Source organism: Sodiomyces alkalinus (assembly GCF_003711515.1).
Source record: "Sodiomyces alkalinus F11 unplaced genomic scaffold SODALscaffold_15, whole genome shotgun sequence".
Lineage (NCBI taxonomy): Eukaryota > Fungi > Ascomycota > Sordariomycetes > Glomerellales > Plectosphaerellaceae > Sodiomyces > Sodiomyces alkalinus.
In genome coordinates, this window is record NW_021167093.1 from 52,799 (window position 1) to 76,581 (window position 23,783).

Here is a 23,783-nt window from a genome sequence, read left to right on the forward strand (position 1 = left end):
CCAGGTTAGAGTCGTTTTTATAGTTACCTTCCTCCGGGCCGTATTTCTCGGAAACCCGGCGCTAGATATAAGCCCCCTTAGGGAGCGGAATAGTCTAGTAGATAACTATTTCCTCCCGGTTAGGCACCTCCTTAGCCTTACGAATAATATTATAATACCCGTCCACGGTTTTCCTAGATTAAGCTAGGAGTATTAGGATAAGTCTAAGTAAGCTATTATAAGCTTCAAGCGTCTTACCGCTATAAGCCTAGCGTATTTAATAAGTAATTTCGTAGCCTATAGTGGTTATATTAATTAGGAACGCGCCGGTCCGAGGCGAGTAAATCGGGTACTATTTATCGTTATAGAAGGACTAAAGTAGTATTAAGGTATCCTTAAGGAGGGGATTATAGTGTTTAAAGCCGGGGTAATTACTATCGGGCTAGCTAATCTTATACTTAGCCTATTAGAACTCCTTACGAAGGCTATTATCCCGGAACGTATAAGTAGACTTATAGAATAAATAGTTAGCGTAGTCGGGGAAGCGTGGATTCTACGGTAGGGAAACGTACTTATAGAATAGGTACGTGATCTTATTATTAACCCGATCAATTATAGCTATCTAGCATTCTTCGTAGCACTAGCAGGGTACCTTATTAACTACGCTATATACCTGTATAATAAATACCCTAGCGGCGTAAGTCCTTATTATAATCTTTATAATATACTCTTTTTAGGGATATATAAGGTCCTTAGCTATAAAGATACGATAACGGAATAAAGGCGTCTTAAAGAAGTCGCGTATCTCCCTAAATAAAGCCTATTCTATATCCCGGTTACTAATATTTAATAAGGTATCCTAAACCCGGTTCGTAATGGTAAGCCGGGTATCCGAATTAATAACCGAAGATAGAAGGTTAAGCTCCATATACGAAACGCCGCTCTTATTAGCCACCTCGAAGTAACCGATATAAGTATTAACCTTAGTACTAAAGTTAGTATACCTTAATTAGAGTAACCACGAGAAATAAGGAAAGGAAACTTATAGTTATATCTATAAGCGTTACCTAAACGTTATACTCGTTAGGAGTGCCCTTCGTTAAACGCGTTTTAGGCTAAAACCACGGAATAGGCTTAACGGACTCTTACCTCCTAACGGCCTTCTTATATTTATACGGCTCCGCCTTATTTAATATTCTAATTATATACTTAGAGGCTATAGTATATATTTAAGAAGTTAAGAAGTTAAGAAGTTATAGTACTATCTAAGAGATATCTAAAGCAGTGACGAAGTTACTTAAAAGAAGAAGAACAAGGAGCCGGGGACCCTATAACTTTTATATTTAAGAGACTAGTAAGTAAAGGCATTAACGGCACGGGTTATAGCTTCTATAAGTTAGAGGAGGCGTTATTGATAAAGTAATTACGACTATTCGACCTTCCTTTATAGCTATTTATAGTTACCTCCTTTATATTTTCCTTTGTTATAGAATCACGACTTCGCCTACTACCTAATACTAAATAAAGAGCCTTATCCAATATTTACTAGCTAATTATAGTAAGCGCTAAGGCTAGTTAGCTAATGATAGTAAGCGTTTTTAACGTCGATTTCCTAATTTAATACCCTTTTTCAGATTTACGAAGACTATCGTTATCACGATTTAGGAAATAACCTCCTTTAACGACTAAAAGACTATTCGGGCTATAGTTATAAGGTAAGGACTCCTGCTTAAAGGTAAAAAGCCTTTAGAAGAGGTCCTTAGAGGATAAATAGAACCCTCCTCGGCCTTAGTCCTAATCTTCCCCTTCGATATATTCTTATAGACTTAGGTTTACCTATTCTTCCCTATTATATTTCCCGCCCTTTTTTTCTATTTTTATCCTTCTAAGTTTTCCTAATACCTCTCCCTCCTCCCTTTTTCTCTTTTCTTTTATAAGAAATTATTACTAAAGAGCCTAATTAGGGTAATATAAGTATCCGTAGACGCTAGAACCCATAAGTATTAACGCTATAGCCGCTAATAACTTAGTGGATTACTGAGTTACCGCCCCTAAAGGCTTAGACCTAAATAAGGGCATTTAACCTAAGGGACGAACCGCTATTAAACTAATTACTAGGCCTTATAAGGAGTATAAGCCTAAGAAAAGCAGATAGGTATTCCTAGTAAGTGGTTTACCGTATCGCCTCTTTAAGGCTATAGATAACGATACCCCTTATACTAGGTTAAGAGCTATCTTAAAGGAAGGCTAGTAGATAGTTTAAGGACTCCTAGGCTAGAATAAGAATAACGGGCTAAACGTAGAAATCGTAGAACTAGTCGCGTTATAGTCCCCTCTAATAATCTTATATAGCGAGCGCTATCTTAAAGTCCGTTCTATTTTAATATTAGCTTACCGGCTACGTAAAGATATTAAGGCCGATAGGTGGTAAGAGAAGGGCGATATAGAAAAGGTAATAAGTGCGGTGCTTAGCCATAGGTAAGGGGATTTAAGGCCTACGGTATTCCTTAATAAGATTCCATGCTAGGGAATAGATACCAAGGGTAAGGTAGAGTTTATAACTCTCTCCGATAAGGCACGGCAGCGTGCTAAAACTAACCGCTTTATCCCTATAATCTGCTATATTAACGGTAACTATTTTATTAGCCTAATTATCGACTAGAAGACTTAGATTATATATAGGTACGATAGTATATAGTCTAACGGTAAAGGTAAATAACGCCTCCTTAAAATCGCCTGTTTTACGATACTATAGATAATTTTTATCAGAGCTCCTAAGGAAGCCGTTAATAGTATAGCTAAAAAGTTTTATATTATCCTTAGCCCTATATAGCTAGACGGTTACTTATATAGTCCTTTTATTATAGAATAGATTAAAGCTTTAGTCTAAGAGGGATACCTATTCCCTTAAAGCTCTAAGATCTATAGATTTACTTAAGGCCGTTATCACGGGAATAATATAGGGGAATATACTCGGTATATTAAAGAAGGCGAGGTAATTTATATTAGTAAACTTTTCGGCTTCGGTTACTATATAGAACTAGCTATAAAGCCCGCGACGCCGCCTCCTAAGGCCCCTAAAGCGACTAGATTCTAGCCTATTAATAAGACTAAGAAGTCGATACCGGTAACCCGCCTAAGGGTCCTAAGACTCCTAAAACGCCTAAAGTCGAGGAAGAGTCTATTAACCTTACTAGTTCCCCTAATCCTAAGATTATAGACCTTACTAACACGTTAGACTAAAGTTTCTAAGACCCCCTAGTATTATCCGATAATAGTAATAACGTCGACGATATAGGTCTTAGTGGTCTTAAGCTCTAAACGCCTAAAGGTAAGAAAGTAGTGAAGTAGACGCCGCCGATTATTAAGAAAACGCCGCCCCCGAAGATACCGAAGATACCTAAGACGCCTAAGACTCTAAAGGCGCCTAAGCCCTTTACCGCTTTAAAGAAAAGGAGTTATAATATGTAAGATAAATAGGAAAAGGAGGCGAAGTATTAGGCTAAGGGCACTAAGATATCTTATTACCTTCTCTACTATAGACTCGTAGATATACGGCCTCTAGCTAAGTGTGTTAGTCCTATTAGGCTAAGCCTATATACTAAGGAAGAATAGGTTAAGTCCTTTAGTAACCTATACTAAGCTAGCCTCTAAGATATAATAGCTAATAGCGCGCTATATCTACCACCGCCTTAAGTAGTACCTTAGGAAGGATAGCTCCGCTATAGCATGGGGATTAAATAGGAGGCAGATAAGGCTACCGCTAATTAAAAGACTAAGAAGGCTAATAAGCCTAACTATATAGTTAGAGGAAGGACTTTACAAAAGCGTAAGTAAAGGTATATATAGAGGATTAGATAAGAGACGTCTTAAGGGTATAGTTAGTAAAGATAGTAAGGGAACGGTATATAAGAAGGAACTAAAACTAAGAGGATCCCTAATTAGGTATACGTGGAGGATGGGGTGATTAGAGGAATAAGGGTATACGATAGCTTCTTACTTAGTTTATTTGCTTCTATCTGCTTATTTTTAGGAGTTATCTACGCTACGAGGGCGTAAATAAGATAACTAGGGCCGTATTATCACCGCGTAGATACGGCTTTGATGTAGTGTCGGCAGCCAGTTATATAACCCCCCTTTTTAAGGCTACGGGATCCGCCTCCTATATATATATTAAGGACAGGCTCTAGATATCCCTATCGAGGGACGATTATTTAATTATTATCCTTATTTATAATTACTTATTCCACGTTTAAGGTATCTTTCCAGTTTAACTTACGTTACCCTAATCAGAATAATAACTACCGATCTACTTCTTTGCTGAAGGTTATAGCGGTATTGGTTATATTTTGGTTATATATCGTTGTTTTACTAGACTGACCTCTTTGTCTGATATTTGTCTTGACGATCTGGTGCCACTACGTCTTTATCCAGTTACACTAGATTAGCCTGCCGATCTATACTTTCCCGCATATTCTATATAAAGAGATACAAGAGTAAATACGGCCACGAGGCTAATATCAGACTTAAAGCTATTACTAGAATCCTTAGAAGAAGCCCGTTTTAATAGATAGGTAGTTAGGAACTAAAGGTAGCTATCGAGGCTGCCTAGAAAGCAGTTAATCCTAATTTCCTAGAGTCGATAATCTGACAATACCCCGCCTATATTAGGTTATTAAGAGGGATGGAGGAGATACTAAGTAGAGTCGTGATAGTTATAATAGTAGTATAGTAAAAAAGAATTGTATTAGTATATATACTTAGGAATTAGTATAGTTATTATATATTCGTTTATACTACTACCCGTGTAGATCCCTATAGGTTACTAGCTAATCATATTAGTGTATATACGCGCTAACCTACTAAACCCTGGTAGAGGTGTACTATACTGCTATACACTATACTCTAACACCCTCTAGCCCTTCCATTACTGCTGTCAGAATACGAATATCGGTACCGGAATCGTGGTCTTATTCTTCTACAGAAGGGAAAGATTCCCTTATAGGAAGTATCTATGACTATTTATACAGCCAGGGTTAGGGCTGTTTAGAGTCGTTAGTACTTGCCAAGACTACACCCAAACTATACCCGAAAAGGTCCCGAAGTCACGCCTCGATATCCTGGAGCCTCTATCTAACACAGCCCCCCAGAACTAAGGGATTATATCCAACGGTTCTAACCCTTGAAACCACTCAAAAATCGAGGTCTAAAATAGCTCGATATTAAACGTAGAATTAACGGCTTATTAAACAGCTCGTTATCTTTAAAAGCAGCACCAAAATAACCGTTAATAGCTATGAACAAGGCTATAGCAGCCGTAGCCACGTAATAATCCATCTCTATTAACCCTATCCACCCTTTAACTATTCTAATAGCCGTAAATCCTTTAATAGGCGTAGCTCTTCCTCTTTATCAGGAACTAGAACTATAGGCCTAGGCGGTATACTTCTTTTACCTCTTTCGGCCGTTGTGCCTCCACCTCGTAACTTAAATCGAGTACCTTCCTCGGCAGTAATAGTGATTAGAATTTCTCCCTTTTCCACTATAATAACAGTAGTAGTCAGATCTTCTTCTTCTTTTTCCTTAACAACAACTATTTTAATAGCTTTAATCCGTTTAACGGCAGCAGGAGGCTCTTTTCCTCCTATAATAATAAAGGCTACCACCCCCCTAGATCTTAATAAAGAACCAGGGCTAACCTCTTTAAAAATAGGTTTAAACCGTTCGGTTAAAGTAATAGCAGCAGGAGCAATGGCTCCCGTAATACTAATAGAGGTGCCTTCCCCTACCCCCCTAGGTACTAACGAAGAGCTAGGGCGAGGGCTAACTTCTTCTATAATGCGTAGCATAATAGGTTAAAGAATAGGTTAATAAATAACGGGAATAAGGTTATTAAAGAGGCTAAAGCTAGTATTAGCGTACGATATGATATAATCGTATATACCGTAGAAAAAGGTATAATTATCGTCGCTATCGTTACTCTAAGTAGCGGTAGCGAAGTATAAAGACTATTCGGTAGCCTCCTTCTTCCTCTTTTCCACCTCCCTTTTCAGGTTAGCTTTAAAGCTTATTTAAAGATCCTAATCCTAGCTCTTAATAACCTCTTTATAGTATTTAACTACTTCCTTCGACGGTTTATACCTATCCTTCCTTTATATCTTATTAACGTTAGGGTATATATACTAAGGCCGATAATAGGTATTACTTCTTCTAGCCCTAATATAATTATAGATAAAATTAATCCACCCCCTAAAGGACTCCCTACCCCCCGGGGTCTTCCCTTTCTTATCCTTTCCGAGAAATATCGCGGTATAGAAGCTATTTTAGGTAAGCTTTAATTATAGGTATTTAGGCTCTTAAACCCTTAACTAACTAATATACTTCCTCGCTAAGGCTTTAGGCGCTAGATAGTCTTATTCTTCGAGGTCGTGGATCAAAATAAAGGTAGGGTCTCCCTATTCCGGTAATATTCCCCGAATAACTTAAAGAAAATTTATAGTTCTACCTTTCCGGATCTTTAATATCCCCTATAAAGATTTAAGTCGTTAATCGGTATAGCTTAATAAAGTCGTTTACCTATTACTTATAGGGTATTCTCTTTATTATTTATAGGTAATTATCCTACCTCCTCTTAATAAGGTACCTCTACGCCTTATTTAACGGTACAATTTATTCCTTTAAGACTTAAATCCTCTCGCTAACGTATACGTAGGACTTAAACTAATAGTAGAGGTCGCGGTTAAGGCTACCGATTATATAGTTATTAACCCGCGCGATCCAATTAAACGCCTTATCGTATCGGCTTTCTTTAATTTAGAATAAACGGAAGTTAAAGTCTTCGTTATTAGAGTCCTCTTCGGGTAAAGTAGGCTATACTAATTTTAGGCGCTGTTTATCTGGAACCTTAGGGTTAATATACTCCTAGACTTCGTACTACGTCGCGATTACTCCGACGCTATTAATCTATAGTTTCTAATTATCGGGCTTTCGAAGGATCTTTAACACAGGGTACTCCTTTATATCCATTATAGACTCCAGAGGCTTTACGGCACGGTATAGTATAGGGTAAGTAATAAACAGAACATAATAATAATATAACCGTAGAGTAGGCGGACGTTACTATTAAATAACCCTAAATTATAATAGGCGTTAAAATAGTAATACTATTAGATTTACTAAAATAAGCTCGTTTTTTAGAGCGCCGGGCTTATAACTATTAGAACACGAATATCGGTACCGGAATCGTAGTCTTATTCTTCTATAAAAGGGAAAGATTCCCTTATACGAAGTATCTATAACTATTTATATAACCAGGGTTAGGGCTATTTAGAGTCGTTAGTACTTGCTAAGACTATACCCGAACTATACCCGAAAAGGTCCCGAAGTCACGCCCCGATATCCTGGAGCCTCCATCTAACAACTGCCATCATATAGGCCGTCGTCCTATGTCATGTCTTCAGAACCGCCACCTCTTCCCGTTCTTGAGAAGCTCGCAGGCCTGGCCTGTAGCTTAGGCAGGTATCCGCACTCACAATGTCCCGCAACACCCTCTTTCTGTGCACCATGCAGTGCATGTCTGTCGCTCAACAGGTTTCGAGTCACTTTCGGGGGGCGTCGCTGCGTCAGAAATCCAATGAACCCCTTTTCCCTTCCCCTAATCCTGGTTGCCTCAGCCGCCGCCATCACCGTTCTTGGTCGGCAACCGGAACCGGAACCGGAACCGGAACCCGGACCCGGTACCGGGCGGCTACCCGCATGCAACCCGCAGGCAACCCAACCGCTTCGAACCCCGCAGCGGCTGGACAACATGCGGCCCCCACCGCCGGCACGCCTAACGGAACGCCACACTCTCGGACGGGGAACGTTCAGAAGGAGAAGGCGAAGACACACAGGGTTGTTGGTCTGGTCTGCCACACAACATCGATCGCTTCTGGGGCACATAACACAAACAAGCATGTATGACGGGACACCGCAGTAAACACCAGTCGCTGTGATGCGTCGGCAACGCCAGTCGGGAGTGCCTTGTGCGCCTGTGGCCACCCTTCTCCCTTGCCTGGGAACCACTCTCGTAAGCATGCTCTTCGCGGAAGATGCCGTTCGCAATGATAATGTCGCCCTGCGAGGTGCGGACGAGACTGCCGGTGTTTCGAAGGCGGGAGAAGCCTCACTTTCTGTGCTCATTGTTGTCATGGTCTGACTGGTGCAAATCATGTCGTACAACATGGGTCCTTCGACAAGATACCTTTTTTTCTTCTTTTTTTCTCACCTTCTCTGTTTCATTTCCGTTTTTTTTTTCTTCACCCTCTTCTCCCCCCTCCCCGTCTTCCCGTCAGCATGCTTCATCCAGTATAAATCGGACGGAAGAGCGAAGGAAAAGATTCAGCCGACCAGTGGCTATAGCAAGGGGGCGTTTCCGACGCCGACCACCGAGGGAGAGAGCGAGAAAGGAGGTAAGTCATGTCGTCCTGAATCCAGCAGGCGCCACGGCCGACACGGGTCTTTGAACCGTAGCCAACACGTCGAATGCATGCATGGATGGGTGATACCGAAGTCTTACTCCCACCTCCAACGTCCAATCATACTAACAAGGCAGAGTTGGATTCCCCAATTCATCAGTCTTGCGCCCGGGGAAACCCCCACTGCCCATGGTCCTGTTCCAGTCGTGACGCAGTCGCATTTAACATCGTGGTCCCATTTCAGTGAAGTGAATGAATGAATTAGAATGTTGCAACAGGCTGTCATGTTCTATTCTAGCCGCCGATATACCGATATGCCTTGCATTGAGATTGCCTGAGAAAAGCGCCGATTTGCTATTAACAAAACCCAGTCCCGCGCTAAACACAGCCAACCCGTCCGATGAACTGCATAGTGGTAAGTTTGGCCCCTCCCAGGGGCCTGTTGGATGACAGAGGCCAATGTCGAACACCCCACCAGCCATGATGTTGCAGATGGTCAACGCCGCGCAATGGTCCTGGATGTAAAGAAGGGGTGCTTCAGCGCATCCAATGGCTTGATTCGCTTTTCAGGGTTCAACGCGAGACAATGCTCGAGCAGGTCGATAAAATGGTTTAGATCCCTGCTCTCGGCGTCGTCCATGCCCGCCGATGCGGCCATCAACCGGGTTCGTAGGTCCCGGGTGGGCTTGACAATCGCCAGGGTCCGAACCGTCGTCTGTAAGAGGATGACAGGTTAGTACAACGAACGATTGCACGGAGAGATTGCAATATCATGCAAAAGGAGGCCGGGAGGGACAGAACTGATGGAAAAAGGGAGCTAAAAAAATAAAATAAACCCCCCCCCCCAACTCGACCAACTACGGGCATAGCACACCCCTGAAGGCCGCGTCATCGGACAATCACATGCGACCATGACTGCGGCCCCAGTTCGGCGCTTCGAGACGCCCTCTGCAGACGACTGTTGACGGCCCCAAAACACTACGTGCATATTCGCCAGTCGGCAGGGGTCTCGTCGACGGCGCTTGGAGCGACCAAGAAACGGCGCAAAAGGACCAACAAATTTTCATCATGAAAATAGAAACACAAGGCCAACAAAACAAACAAAACAAAAAGCGAAACAAACGTACCTTTTCGAGCGCCTTGTCGTGCTCAACACTGAGAAAGTTACCCAGGTCGTCGAAATGCATGCCGGAGAGCTCGCCTCGCTTATACAGTTTGGGCGTAATCTTGCCGCGAATCTCCATGATCGCCTTGAGCATCTGGTTATTGCTGTTCCCCGTGAACAGGATCTTGCCCGTGTACAGCTCATACAAGGTGCAGCCGATGGACCACATGTCGACGGCATAGTCGTAAGGCATACCGAGGATGATTTCCGGCGCGCGATAGAAGCGGCTGACCAGATAAGGAGTAATCTCGTTATGCGCAGTGGCAGCGTCGGACTTGTCGATGGCCGTCCCCAGATCGCAAATCTTCAACAGGTTACGACTCTCGTTGACCAGGATGTTGTCGGGCTTCAAATCCGCATGGATGACGCTGCACTTGCGCATGTGAGCGAGGCCGACGAAGATCTGGTGTGCGTAGGCGCGCGTGGCGTTGAGGTTGATGCCCACATTGTTCCCAAACTTCCGTAACACTTCTCGCAAGTTGAGACTAAGATTCTCAAAGGTCATGCAGAGATGGCCCTTGTGATCGAAGTGCCTCTCGAACTTGATGATGTGCTTGCGGTTGTCGGGATCGGCATCATTGAGCTTCTGAAGAATCGAGATTTCGGTAAAACCACCTTTCCTCAGGGCATCGTTGTTCCGCATGATCTTGATGGCAACCAGCTTCTTCGTCGTGATGTCGAGCGCCCGGGCGACGCCGGAGAACATTCCTCTACCAAGCATCGACTGGACCTGATACCGACCGTTCATGACCTCGCCGATACGGATCTTGTAGTACCCATCCTTGTCGTCATCTTCGAGAAGACCACCACCCGGGGGCTGCTGTCCGAGAGCCGGGGATTCCGTGTCCTTCTCTACGACCGTCGTCGCCTTTGTCGGCTTCGGGGCTGCATACTTCTCCTCGTCAAAGTCGTCGGCGAACATGTCCATGTCGTCGTCGTCATCATCCTTTGGGGCTTTGTTTTGCACCTCATCTTCGTCCTTTGGTTTCAGCGGTAACGTCTGGGGTTGGACCTCGCCGTGGAGTCCCACGTTACCGTGCCTCAACCCATCGCGTTTCTCGTCTTCTTTCATGTCGAGAGTGGGGTCGTAGTTTGCGGCAGACGGTCCATCGTCCTCGGGATCTTTGACTGCGTGGCGATTCATCAGATCCGTCTCGTTCATGATGTCGAGATCTGGTGAGCGCTCGGCCGGAGGAGAACTCGGTGATCGGGCGTCTAATCTTTGTTAGCAGTGCGCAGACCAGGGGCCGACTCGGAAACGGGGAATGAAAAGGGGACAAGGAAACCGGTAAAAAGAAAAAGCCATACCGGATTGAGAAGTGTCGACATCCATCGACGCAGGTGTTGTCTGCTGGGTTGGGCCTGGAGAAGAGACAGACGACCTATCAGCTGCATGAACTGCATGAACGAGGAGCGGCGTCGCAGAGCTAGACTTGGCCAGGAGTTCTGCTCGTCGGCGTCGGCGTCGTTCAATTTCGGCGTCTTCATCGATGACATTCTTTTTTTCAAAGTCTGGCTCCGGTTCAGGCTCTTGTTGCGACCTGGGAACCTGGGTGGAGCGCCTGTGTTCTCTGGTTAGTCAGGGTTTAGTCAGGGCGAAGCAACAGATGGTGTAGATAGAACAGCTTACTTCTCTGGCTTGTCTTCGGCGGACGCCTGCTGTGTCTCATCGGCATGGCCTTTTCGAGGTTTAGCATCATATCTGGGATTACGCGAGTCCTCTCCTACTGTGGCCCTTGCGGACGGGGTATGGCCATTTCGGTACACCCGTTCTTTCTGGTCTTCAGGTCCGCTCTCCCTCGAGGAACCGTCGGGACGACCTTTGAGTCGACCATCGTCCCTCCTATACCGATCGTCTCTCAGTCTCTTGTCGTGCGGGTGACCGAAGGGAGATGGACTTCTGACGCGAGCCCTCTTGTCGGTGTAGCGATTACGGTCTCTGTCCTTGTCTCTGGGACGATCTCTATCCCTATCCCTATCCAGATCTCGATCCGGCGAACGGTCGATGTCATCGTAGGAGAGGCGCGAGCGGCGGTAAGACGAATCGCGATCGTAGTCCTCGTAGTGCACCCAGAAGCGGCGCATATCATCTTTGTGTCTCCGGTGATCACGATCATCGCGGGGTCGTTTCAGGGCGCGCGGCGGCGGGGAGCGGCTGTAGCGCGAAGAGCGGTAGTGCCGAGGGCTGGAGCCGTTCGCGTGCTCGGGAGACCTGGAGCGCGAGTATCCATCTCGAAGTCTGTCTGGACGGTCAACACCGTTTCCCTCAAGCTTCTTCGGCGATGAAGTTGCCTTCAAATTCACAGAGTCATGCTCAAGGATCTCTCCCTCGTCCGAGCTTGACGTCATGCTTGGGTCTCTTGGTTGATATTTGATTCTGCAGGGTTGTGGGGTCCTCACTGCCTTTGAAAGCAGACACACTGGCGTTTTCTCTTCTTTTTTTCTTTCGTTTTTTCTTTTGTTTTTGGTTCCGGCAAAGGGAATATTCCCTAGGCTTGTTGACGAGATAAGAAGCACGCGTCAGTAGAGATCTCTCAAGCGCTTTTGTGTGACGGCAGGAATCGAGGCGAACCGGATGACTCTGTCGACTCAGCTCATGGAGGTAAGCCGCTAGAGCTGTCGGTGACGATTGGGTGAGTCGGTCAAAGGGAACAGATGGAAAATAAAAAGCAAAAAGGTCGAATACCTTGAGAATGATGAGGGGCTGTGGGGAAGATGGTTCAGATGGGATGGGGTGCTGGGGTGGGAAGAAGAGCTGGCTGAGTGGACGGAAGTGAAAAGAGGCGGGCGATGATGTCGTCGGGAACCGTCCGAAACCTCGAGTCGCGGTAAGAAACCTTTGGCGGTGGGGGTCGGTCACACCAAAATGCACTAACCGGATTAGAATTAACGTCGTCTTAGCAGCATATACTTATAAATATATAGTAACTAGACCCTATCTTGTCAGCACCCGGCTCTGCCGCTGTCAGCATATAAATTATCGCACGTTAAATAGGCACTTAAATAATTAACTTAGTAGAGCAGAAATCTCGTGTATATATATTATATTAAGTTATATCCGGGTGAGTCTTTTATACCCTTAATTTAGGTGGTAAAGACTCTGTTATAGGTACTATATTATTTAGATTCTATCCAGTCTTTTCCGGTATCCGCCCCTATTATATTCTAATACCCGAGGTCTGAAGCCCTTAGTTAGGGAGTAGATCCCCTATGGATCCCCTATAGACCACGTCGTGGTCCTGCCTATACGATACATTCCCTTAGTTAAGGTGGGTCTTCCAAGGTTAATTAACTAATTAGAGGCTTTAGTTTAAACTAAACGCTCTTAACTTTTCTATTATAAAATTAATAGTTAAGGGAAAAAACGCCCTCGTAAAAGGGATCTAAATCCGCCCTATTTAACCGTTTAATTTATATCTATCTTAATTAGTTCCTTAGACCTAATTAGCCGGATCTACTTAATCGGATCTATATCTATTAGATCTACTACGCCCTTAGGGGCACTTATCGTCGCTATAGCTTTAGCGTGTTCGATCTCTTTATATAGTTATTTTAACTACTCGATATAATCCTTTCAATCCGTTAAATTAAGCTATTATTATAGTCATTGAATCCCCGCCTCTAGTAGGGCCTTTATTAAGCCGTCCGCGATTATATCCCTTATATTAACGTATATAACCTTAAATAGACTTTGCTATACTAACTAGCGTGCTTACTAGTTATAAATATCGATATACTAAAGCCTTATTCGTAGCCGTTCTACCTTCTTATTAATAAGGTTAATAGTCTACTAATTATTATAGTATAGCTATGGTTATTATTAATCTAACCGAAGCTTTAAATCCCTTAATATCCGACTAATAAATAATATCTCCTTAGCGCCCTCTATAAGAGCGAGTAATTCTAACTCTATTAACGACGTCGTAACTATCGGTTACTTACCCGCCTTTTAGTTAATAGTGCCGCCGAAGAGCTTTATCGTGTATCCTTAGGAGCTTTTACGGTCTAGATTATCCCCGAAGGACGCGTCGCTTACGGTTAGGAAGAGTCTATCCCCACCGAAGTCTAAGTAGTGGTGCCTTATATAGTATAAGAATAGTAGTACTTATTAAGCCCTCTTAAGGTGGTTAGAGGAGGGGTTAATATTATATTAGGAAAGCTTCGAATAGGCGAACGCGATATCGGGTCTTATTATAATAGCGGTATATAGGATAAAACCGATTATACCCTAATACTAATAGACCTCGAGAATTAACGCGCGTATACTATCGCGTAGTATTAACGGCTCTATAGATAATAGGACCTTTAATAGTTTTCGGCAGAGTATATCTACGTAGTATTTAACCACGATCTTCTCTATATAGGAGGATTATAATAGCTATAACCTACGGGTGGCTTTATCCCTTAGGACCTTAATTCCTAGGAACTAATAGATTTCTTCGCCTCCTAATAATCTATAGCTTCGCTTAAGGGTGGCCTTAAGGTTATTAGCGTTAGTCTTACGGTCTTTATAGTATATAAGTCCGATATCGTCGACGTAAAAGAATAGAATTAAACTGTCGAGGATTATAATATAGGGGTTATTAGGTATCGCCGTGAATCCTATCTTCAATAGCGTGCCGCTAAATTCCTCCTACTATAATAGTAACGATACCCTTAAACTGAAAAGGGCTTTCCGTAGTAGTAGTGCTTCGTAGCCTTACGGTATCTTTATAAATACTTCCTCCTTAAGGCTAGTGTTAACGAATATATTAATAGCGTTAAACTGCCTTATTTCTATATTAAATCGGGCGGCAATTGCTATTAGTATACGGAAGGACTATAAGGCTAATATAGCGGCGGAGTTATCTTTAGTCTTCAACCGTTTATATTAATCTCCTCGTACTGTAAGGCGTGTCTTATACTTAAGGAGGGTGCCCTCCTTATTAACTTTATAGGTATATACCTATCTATAAGCGAGGACTTATTACTTATTAGCCTAATTACTACCTACCTCCTACTAGTAGCCTATTTATCGGTAACCCTTAAGGTATTCCCCCTTAGCCTATAATTACCGCTCCCGTAACGGGTAGAGGCGTATATCGCAGTGGTAGTTTAGCGGAGGCGGGAGATCCTCGCGGGTTAGGCGCGATAGCGGCTAAAAGGCGTTAACGGGAGAGGGATCTATAGCACCGATATCGCCGTTATTAATAGCTTACTTCCTTACGCATATAGGGTTATAAGTCCTTCTAGCATTAAAGAACGCCTTTTAGGTGTTATCGTTCTACACTTTCTTAGTCTTATAGATACTTATAATAATTCTTAGAATAGATAGGAGCGCGGGTAATAGGCGCGCGGCCGATAGGTGTACGGCCGATAAGCACCCCTTAGGGGTATCCACGGCTATCTGTTACTGGTTATTATCTCCTTTTACCTTAACGCCCCTAACCACCGCTAACGCTATAAGGAACGCGCGTATAGGATCTTCCGGGGATATTAAGGGCGTAGGAAACGGTTTAAACCTTATAGTAGTAAACCGTGGAGTATCCGTAGTAATAGCAGTATCCTTTTCCGTAGTAATAGTAGTGCGCGTAATAATAGCGGTAGCCTCTCTTATAGTAATAGCGACGGCCTCGCCTTTATCCGCGGTAATAGCGGTAGCGTCGCCTTTACCCGTAATAATAGCGGTACCCGTAATAATAGCGGTGCCCGTAATAATAGCGGTAGCATCTCTCGTAGTAATAGCGACGGCCTCGCCTTCGTCTATAGTAATAATAGTAACGCTAGAGTCTTCCGACTTAAGATCTAATATATCTACGGCTATACCCTTTCCTAATAGCCTATTCGTGGTCGTGATATTATTAAATTAAGTGATACGGATAGATTATAAGCGTTCCCCGATTTCCTCGGCGGAAGCTATAGCTTATAGCATTTTAATCCTACCGTTAAAGGTCTTATCTTCGTTAAAGATCACGTCTCTTATAGTAATAATATCTATTAGGTGTAGTAGCTTTACGCGGAAGCTATTCGAGGAATAGTATTTAATATAATATCCGATCTATACCTTTAGTTCTGGTCTTTATAGGCGGTTTCTTTTAGCTTAGGTATCACGCGTTTTTATACAGACTTTATAGCCGTATACTCGTAGATATATAAGGTTAGGTTAACGGCTATATAGGCCTTCGTATAGCGTCTTCTAATCGTTAATATATCGTGGTATTCTATTATATAGATATAGAGTAGTCTTAAAGATCTTAGGCTAAATAGACGTGGGTAGATTAGCCCTAATCCTTATAGCCCTCGCCTTTCTCTTAACGATACCTTTAATCTGTTCTATAACGCGATTTTAATTCTATAAGTATAGTGCTAACGGCTAACCTTTTACCCTCTTAGCAGCGAGGAAAGCAACGACTTCTAAGTGCTAAAATATCTCGGAATCAGCCCGTAGAACGCGTAGCCTAATATCGAATTAAGTCTTAAGGAGGGTAAAAACATCCTTTAACGCGTATAGGATAGAGCCTTAGTCTCTTTTCTATAGGTAGTAATTCTATATATAGCCTATATACACATTTATAACGAATATAATAGACTTATATAGGCCGCGTAGCGATTCCGACTCTTTTAGATTATAAGAATTAATAGCTAGGGCCTCTCCGGGCTTTAACGGGTAAAAGGATAGTATCCGCCGGATCTATATAGGTATTTACGATTACCTATACGCGTTATAGTCCGTTATACGTGGTCTCTTTATCTTTACCCCCTAAGTGGCATTAACGATCTTTATAAGAGTATCGGTGCCGTAGTAGCTAAGGCGTTCGTGCTACTATTATACCGTAGTCTTCTACGGTTACCGCGGTTATCGTGATCTTCTATACTAGTTATCGCGCGGGTGCCTTACTAAGACCGCGAATACGATAGCGGCCGTAGCTTCCGCGCGCTCGATTATATACTAGCCGTGGATATCTAGTAGCTTATAGATAGGCCGGTTATTAGCGGACCTAATAATAGTATTATTTACGGTATCCTAGTAGTAACATTATAGGCGTAGCTAGTATTCTAAGACGATATTAGTAACGAATTCCTTATAGTATATAATATTACGGAGGCGTAGTAGCCTTTTTATACCTAATAGGGATTATACACGTAGCTTAACGTCTCCGTATCCGAGGATAGAAGCCTTATAAGTACCTACTATAACCGCGTAGATACGGCTTTAGTATAGTATTAGTAGCCGGTTATATAACCCCCTTTTTCGAGGCTGCTGGATCTATATCCTCTATATATATTAAAGGACACACGCAGGATATCCTTATCGGGGGGACGATTATTTAATTATTATCCTCTTATATAATTACTTATTCCACGTTTAAGGTATCTTTCTAGTTTAACTTACGTTACCCTAATCAGAATAGTGACTACTAATCTACTTCTTCGCTAAAGGTTATAGCGGTGTTAGTTATATTGTAGTTATATATTGTGGTTTTACTAGACTAACCTCTTTATCTAATCCTTATCTTAACGATCTAATACCACTACGTCTTTATCCAGTTATAATATAGTACTCGGAGGCGGATTTATTCGGTATCCCTAAAGTGTTCTAACCCTAATTAGAGTAATAGAGGCGCTTAAGGGAGGTTCCGGCCCTTCTAAACAGACTATTAGTTAATAATCCCTAAAGGATATAGAGATAACGACCGAGGAAGGATTTAACGCTTTAAGACTAAGGGGAGATTTACCCTAATGGATTTAGAAAAAGAAACGACTATATAGGTACGATAGGAAGCACCTTTAGTATTTTTAATTATAAGACCCGCCGCCACGGAGGTAATAACTATAGGAACGGAAGAAACGGATTAGATCGCGATAAAGTTAGATTCCGGATATAGAATAGACTTAATAGGGGGCTTATAACCCCTACTACTAATTAAGATAAACTCTTATATAATAGCGAAGAAAAGATAAGACCGCTAAGAGTAGTTTACCCGGATTAGGATAACTAACCCTTAGTAAACCTAATAAAAAGCTAATACCGAGCGCGGGAGCGAAATAACGATACCTTATATAAGGACCCGATAATCTAGTAGAAACCTTTATAGACCCCGTAAGTAAGTTATAATACTTCTTCGTAAGACTTAGCACGTAATATTACTAGTAATAATATCTATGAGTATAACCCCTTTACTAATAGGTAATCTCCTAATTATAGGGGGCCTCTTCCTTTAAGGTGAGTTAGAAAAGCTAGACCCCGAAGATAAATATCACGGAGCGAAATCTAGGACCTCTATTACCCTCTCGTTAAAGACTTTATTACTCTTATTAAGATAAGATAATATATATACTAACCTAGCTAGTATTTAGAATACTTATAGGGTTTTCTTACTAGACTATTAGTTTAAAGAACCTTTCCCTAAACGCCCTAACCCTATTATTATTATTCGCCTACCCCCTTATACTTATACTTAAAATACTATAGATACTTAGACTTAGTATCGCGAGCCTACCCCTATTATCGTTATTAGCGACTCCGATATTAAGGCTCCCTCGCCGGCTATTCCCCTTATTCTTACGCCCGCTATTTCTAGTACCCCTAATTAAGGGAACTACGATATTAGGGCTATAGCCTTACCTCCGCCCGCTCCTAGGCCGACTACTATATCTACTACGGCTCTAATAGCTATTTCGATAACTACCCCGAATACTACCCCTACCTAACCTATCTTTACTGCCTAGCCTGCCCCTAAACGTTAGTAGCCCCTTACTACCGCTAAAGACTTAATTAAGCTACTTTAAGCCCTAATAAGCTATAACCGAGAAACCACTATTACTGAGGTTATTAAGGCCTTACCTCCTACCACTACTATATCGAGAGCACCCCTAAATCCTCTCGCTACTAGAGCCCCCCGCTTTAGTAGTAAGTCCCTCTTTATATTCCTTTAGTAGTACGATACCTATACTAAGCTTAACCGCCTTAGTAAAGCCGATAACATTACCTACGTTAACCTATACACGGACACGGCTATTCGTCCCGCTATTAAACGCCTAGTTAGAGAGGTTTAAGCCGTTAAAGGTAGTTAGTCTAATCTGGTCGAGAAGCTCGTTAAAGAGTACTCTTATCTAGATCCTAACTACTAATTTAACTTCTCTTATAAGGTTTATTAGCTTCGAGTAAAATATAAGACGTATAAGATTAATAGCGTTTATTAGGTTAGGGACTTATTATAATAAAGTACTATCTAAAAGGCTAAGGCAGAGCGGGTTTAAGGTACTTTTATTAAGGACTCTAAGCTCTACGGTATCGTCCTTATTATTCTATATAGGGATATCTATATATTTATCGCTAATAAACTTAAGATCCGAGGCACCGACTTAAGAAAAATAGTTAAGAGTTATAGGCTATTTTCGGATCTACTACATATGTAGTCTACGGATATCTAGGAAGTAAAGGGTCAGCGTATAGATAGGGACACTATACTAGGTATAGCTAAGTCTAATTAGCCTAATAGTACCGCTTTTTAGCCTATAACTTTAAGGCGGCCTATTATAGTCTAGGAGTCTATAGCCTCTTAATCGGATATAGATAAGATTACCGATCTCCTCGAGAAGTATACTATTTCCCTTATCTATAATAAAGCTAAAGGCGTTAAGGGTATTACTGCCTAAGTGCTCGCCCTATCTAAGAGGATAGGCACGGAAAAGGTCTAAGCCCTCCTCGCTATAAAGTCTAATCTAAAGAACGCCTTTTATACCGTCCTTAAGCACGCCCCTTAGCCTACGATAACTACTTTAATATACTTCGCTACCCCTAATTAGGCTAATGGTGCCGCTTACTAGCCACTAACGCTTAGTATACCGAGGAGATCTACTACGGAGGACCCCGCCCTAAATATAATAACCGACATAATAATAACCGCCCGACCTAATAACACGATAACCGCCTAGGATAGTAGAGAGGTGCCTAGAATAACGGCTAGCCCCTACTAGCTCGCTACTACTACTACGGCTAAAAAAGGTATCGGAGAGATAACTACCCTATCCTAATCCACGATAACGCCTATAACCTAGTTAAGTAGTAATTTCCCGAATATATAGTAATAGATTAGACCGGTACCTAGGTAGCCTACCTAAAGAGCGAGCTACGAGTTAACGAGTACTAGCTATACTAACGTCTTATACTATATTAGCTAGCCACTAAGCTCTATAGCCGATTTAAGGAGCTCGTAGACCTTTATATTAAGACCTTTTAGCCTATTACCCTCCCTATAAGACTAAAAAGACCAATAGGCTTATAATTAAGTATATAGTTAAGTAGGTACAGAAGTAGTAGGCCGGTTAGAGTGGTTAGACTAACTAAGCCACTTAAGCCTTAAGAGTCACTAAGGTCACGGGATCTATTAATTTTATTACTACTATAGTATATACTACGTTTATATCGTAATATACTTTAACTAACCCCTAAGATCCTCTTTATACTACTAGAAGCGGGAGAATTAGTAAACCCACGCTAAAAGTAGATAGTTCCGTAATTAGGCTATTTAATAAACCCTATTAACTCCAGAAAGTTCCTAATAGGTTATAGAAATAGTTAACGACGCCGATATAGAAGATAGACTAGCCCCTCATTCGACAGCCCCTATATCTAGACCCGCTATTACCACGACTATTACCCGGCCTACCTCGCGGCCCTTAGCTTAGAAAGATACCTTTAATTTATTTAACTAGGAGGCTGTTATATAGAAGGTCCGCGAGAAAAGCCTAAAGCACCTTTTAGAGATAGAGGTTAAGATTCCTATAGTTTACCTCCTCTTTACTAATAAAGCTATCCTCGCGGACTATACGGAGATACTACGGTTAATCGGTAGCTAAGTAAAGCCTTATAATGTTATCCACTTAACCCCTAAAAAGGCCTTTTTTATAGACTCCTTACCCTTTAGACCCGAACGCCCTATATAGTTTACGAATACCACGACTATAGCCCCTACGCCTAATAGTGCCTTATCTATTATGCCCGCCCCGATAATTAATGAACTAAAGCCTCCTACTATTTACGCTAAGTATATAATATTACGGGTTAGCCTAACTAAACGAATAGCTAAAGCCTACCCTATAAAGGATTATTTCTACGTAGTTATCAATAGAGGAGCTATCTTTAATACTATCCGGCTAAACCTTATAGAGAAGCTAGGATTACGGGGCTATATAGGGAAAAGTAATATCGTGATTAAGGAAATTAATAACGTGGATAGGGTAAACCATATAGGCTATCTAGAAAAGCACCTTTAGGTCAGGGACTAGCACGGGAAGGTCTATTTTATAGTAATTAAGGGGATAGGACCCGGAATACTCCTTAGCCTACCATTTTTACTTAATAGTCACGCCTTTTTTACTTATAGGGATAGATAGATCGATATAGACTTTACTTATAGGGATACCCGTATTAGTATCCTTATTGCTAGTAGGGAATAGATCGATAACCGCCCTGATAGATAGAGTTAGCCTAAGTTTAAAGAGGAGGAAAAGCGCCAAGAGGAGGAGGATTTAATCGATTAGAGTATCGGATAGTAGGGGGAGGATAGCGTCCCTTATAGTTAGTCCGGGGCCGTTACCTTAATATCGAGTAATGATAGGATTAGTAGCTTACCCGATTAGGGGGCGAAAAAGGAGGAGGAGATAAAGAAGGAGAAGGAGAAGGGCGATAGTAATATTTTCTTTTATTTAGATAATAAGGATACTACTACTTTAGTCGCTTTTCTATTTACGGAGGAGGTAAAGCCCTTAACATAGAGAATTTATATAACCTTAAGGGCGATACCACAAAATTAGAGCTAAGGATATAAGAGGTGTATCGCGGAGGCTCCCTATATAGTAACTACGATTATATAATAATAACTAATTTATACTAACCACTTATCTTTTTCGACTTTTCTATACCACTATTAGCCTAATCACCCTAATAGCCTCTTAGTCTTATATTTTCGGAAGAACCGGATAACGTGGGATAATTCCTAGATAAGAGCGCTCGAGGCTTTAAAGAAAGAGAAGGATAGTATTACTAGTATAGCCGTGGTTACGATAAAAAGCCTATAGCAGCTAAAGAGGAGGAAATCCTAGGATCTTATTAAAGAAGTATACTATCCCCTTAATCCTAGAGGCGTCTTTACTATATAAAAGCCTAAGGCTTTTAAGGTTTACCCTCTTAACGATATTCCGTCTAATAGAAGTATTCCTAATAAAGACCACTATTAGAAGAAGAATATCCTCGTAGAAATTAAAGAGGAAGACTAGGAGTTAGAAGACGAGCGGTTTATTAGCCTAATTATACTAAAGTTTTTTAAAATTATACCTTATTCGCGCCTTATACCCGAAAGACTCGACGCTATCCTAAAGACCGTTAACTATTTAACCCCTAAGGAATAGAAGCTCCTAATAAAGGTCCTCCTAAACCGTGAGGCAGCTATTACGTGGGATTAGACTAAGTGCGGCCGCCTTAACGAACGGGTAGCCCTTTTATAGAAGATTCGGGCGGTTCCTTATAAGGTGTGGTAGGCGAACGAGATCCTTATCTCTAAGGCTCTAGAGGCTATAATTATAGAACTAATAAAGGACCGCCTTAAGAAAGGTATAATCGAGGAGAGCTATATAGCCTATTATAACCCCTGGTTTCTAGTTAAGAAGAAGGACGGTAATATACGGCTTATTAACTCGGCTACTAAGATTAATGTAATAACCCTTTAAGATACCTTTATACCGCCTAGGGCTAACGAGCTCTCCGAGGATTTTACTATATATAAGCTTATATCCCTCTTAGATCTTTTCTCCGGCTACGATTAGGTTACCCTTAATAAAGAATCTTAAGATCTAACTACCTTTACGATTATTATTAGACTCTTTAGGATATATACCCTTCTTTAGGGGGCCACTAATTTAGTGGCTTAGTTTATACGTATTATAACCCGTATCCTTTACGACATTATTCCTTAGTGATATAGACCCTTTATTAATAATATCATAGTGAAAGGACCGATAACTACCTATAAGAATACCCTAATCAGGCCTGGAATTCGCCGTTTTATAGCCGAGTATATCGCTAATATCGATAAAGTGCGTCTTAACGTAAAGCTAGCTAGAGGTATTATCGTAGGTATTAAAAGCTAGTAGTATTAGAAAGTAGCCACTATTATAGGCTACGTCTACGGTACTAATAGTTATTCCCCTAAGTAGGCGAAGATCGTGAAGGTCCAAGAGTAGGAAAGATATAGTATAGTCTCTAATATCCGTTTATTCCTCGGGCTTACTACCTTTTACCGAGTCTAGATTTATAAGTTCGCTATTATCGCTAGACCCCTAAACCTGCTACGAAAGAATACTGCCTTTAAGTAGGAGGAGCCTTCATAACACGTTATAGACGCCCTAAAGAAGGCCTTTACTATTACCTCTATCCTAATTACTATTTAGTAGGGCGAAGGCGTAGGAGTTATCTATATTATCGCCGACGCTAGTATAAAGGGATAGGGTAGAATCCTCGGTTAGTATATTAAGGATCAAAGAGCTATAGCACGGTATAAAAGCGGTCGTTAGTCCCCTACGGAAAGAGTCTATAATACTAGTAAGCTAGAGCTAGGGGGAGTCCTAAAAACCCTTTAGCGCCTATGTAACTACCTCTATAGGGTTTACTTTATCCTCGAGACTAATATCTAAGCCCTCTTATCCTGGTTAAAAGGATCTACTACTAACCTCCTTAGTACTCTAATTATCTGATAGCTTACGTGGATCCGGCTCTTCGACTTCGACGTTAAGTATATTAAAGGATCTAAGAATACTATAGCCGATAGACTCTCCCGGATACCCGGAATACCCTTTAATTAGACTAATAATGATACCGAGGGAGACCTAGATAACTTTATAGATAATAGAATCTTCCTCACGGAAGCTAAGAAGTAGTTCGACGACCCTGCCCTAGCTAACGATATCCTTAATAAGGACCCTACCTAGAGTTAGTTTTCCCGATAAATAGCTATCTTTTTAATAACCTTTCGTGTGCTTAGAGAAATAGATCCTAAAGAAGCCTATAGAGTTAAAGATAAGGCTACCCGTGTATTCCTTAAGGATAGACTACTATAGACCCGAGTGATTAAGGCTGATTTAACTCCTAAACGCTAGATAGACGATAAGGATACCTAGGTTAACCTACTTAGGAGAGCCCACGA

General features: G+C 41.8%; 2 protein-coding genes across 2 annotated transcripts; both read right to left on the reverse strand.

Annotated features, from left to right (window-relative positions):
* Positions 1-7,214: 7,214 nt before the first annotated feature.
* Positions 7,215-8,445, reverse strand: SODALDRAFT_81175 (hypothetical protein). Its single transcript, XM_028615710.1, has one exon. It carries the CDS (start codon positions 8,200-8,202, stop codon positions 7,423-7,425), a length of 780 nt encoding a protein of 259 aa, XP_028462590.1. The 5' UTR covers positions 8,203-8,445; the 3' UTR covers positions 7,215-7,422.
* A 486-nt stretch (positions 8,446-8,931) lies between these two features.
* On the reverse strand, positions 8,932-11,949 carry SODALDRAFT_285645 (kinase-like protein; the record flags this gene model as incomplete). The annotated part of the gene is made up of 4 exons (XM_028608496.1): positions 8,932-9,150; positions 9,563-10,815; positions 10,879-11,141; positions 11,255-11,949. The coding sequence occupies 4 exons, from the start codon at positions 11,947-11,949 to the stop codon at positions 8,932-8,934; spliced, it is 2,430 nt and encodes an 809-aa protein (XP_028462591.1).
* Between the last annotated feature and the right edge of the window lie 11,834 nt (positions 11,950-23,783).

Excerpts from the sequence above, each read along its gene's own strand:
- SODALDRAFT_81175 (XM_028615710.1), bottom strand. The coding sequence starts at position 8,202 with ATGTTGTACGACATGATTTGCACCAGTCAGACCATGACAACAATGAGC.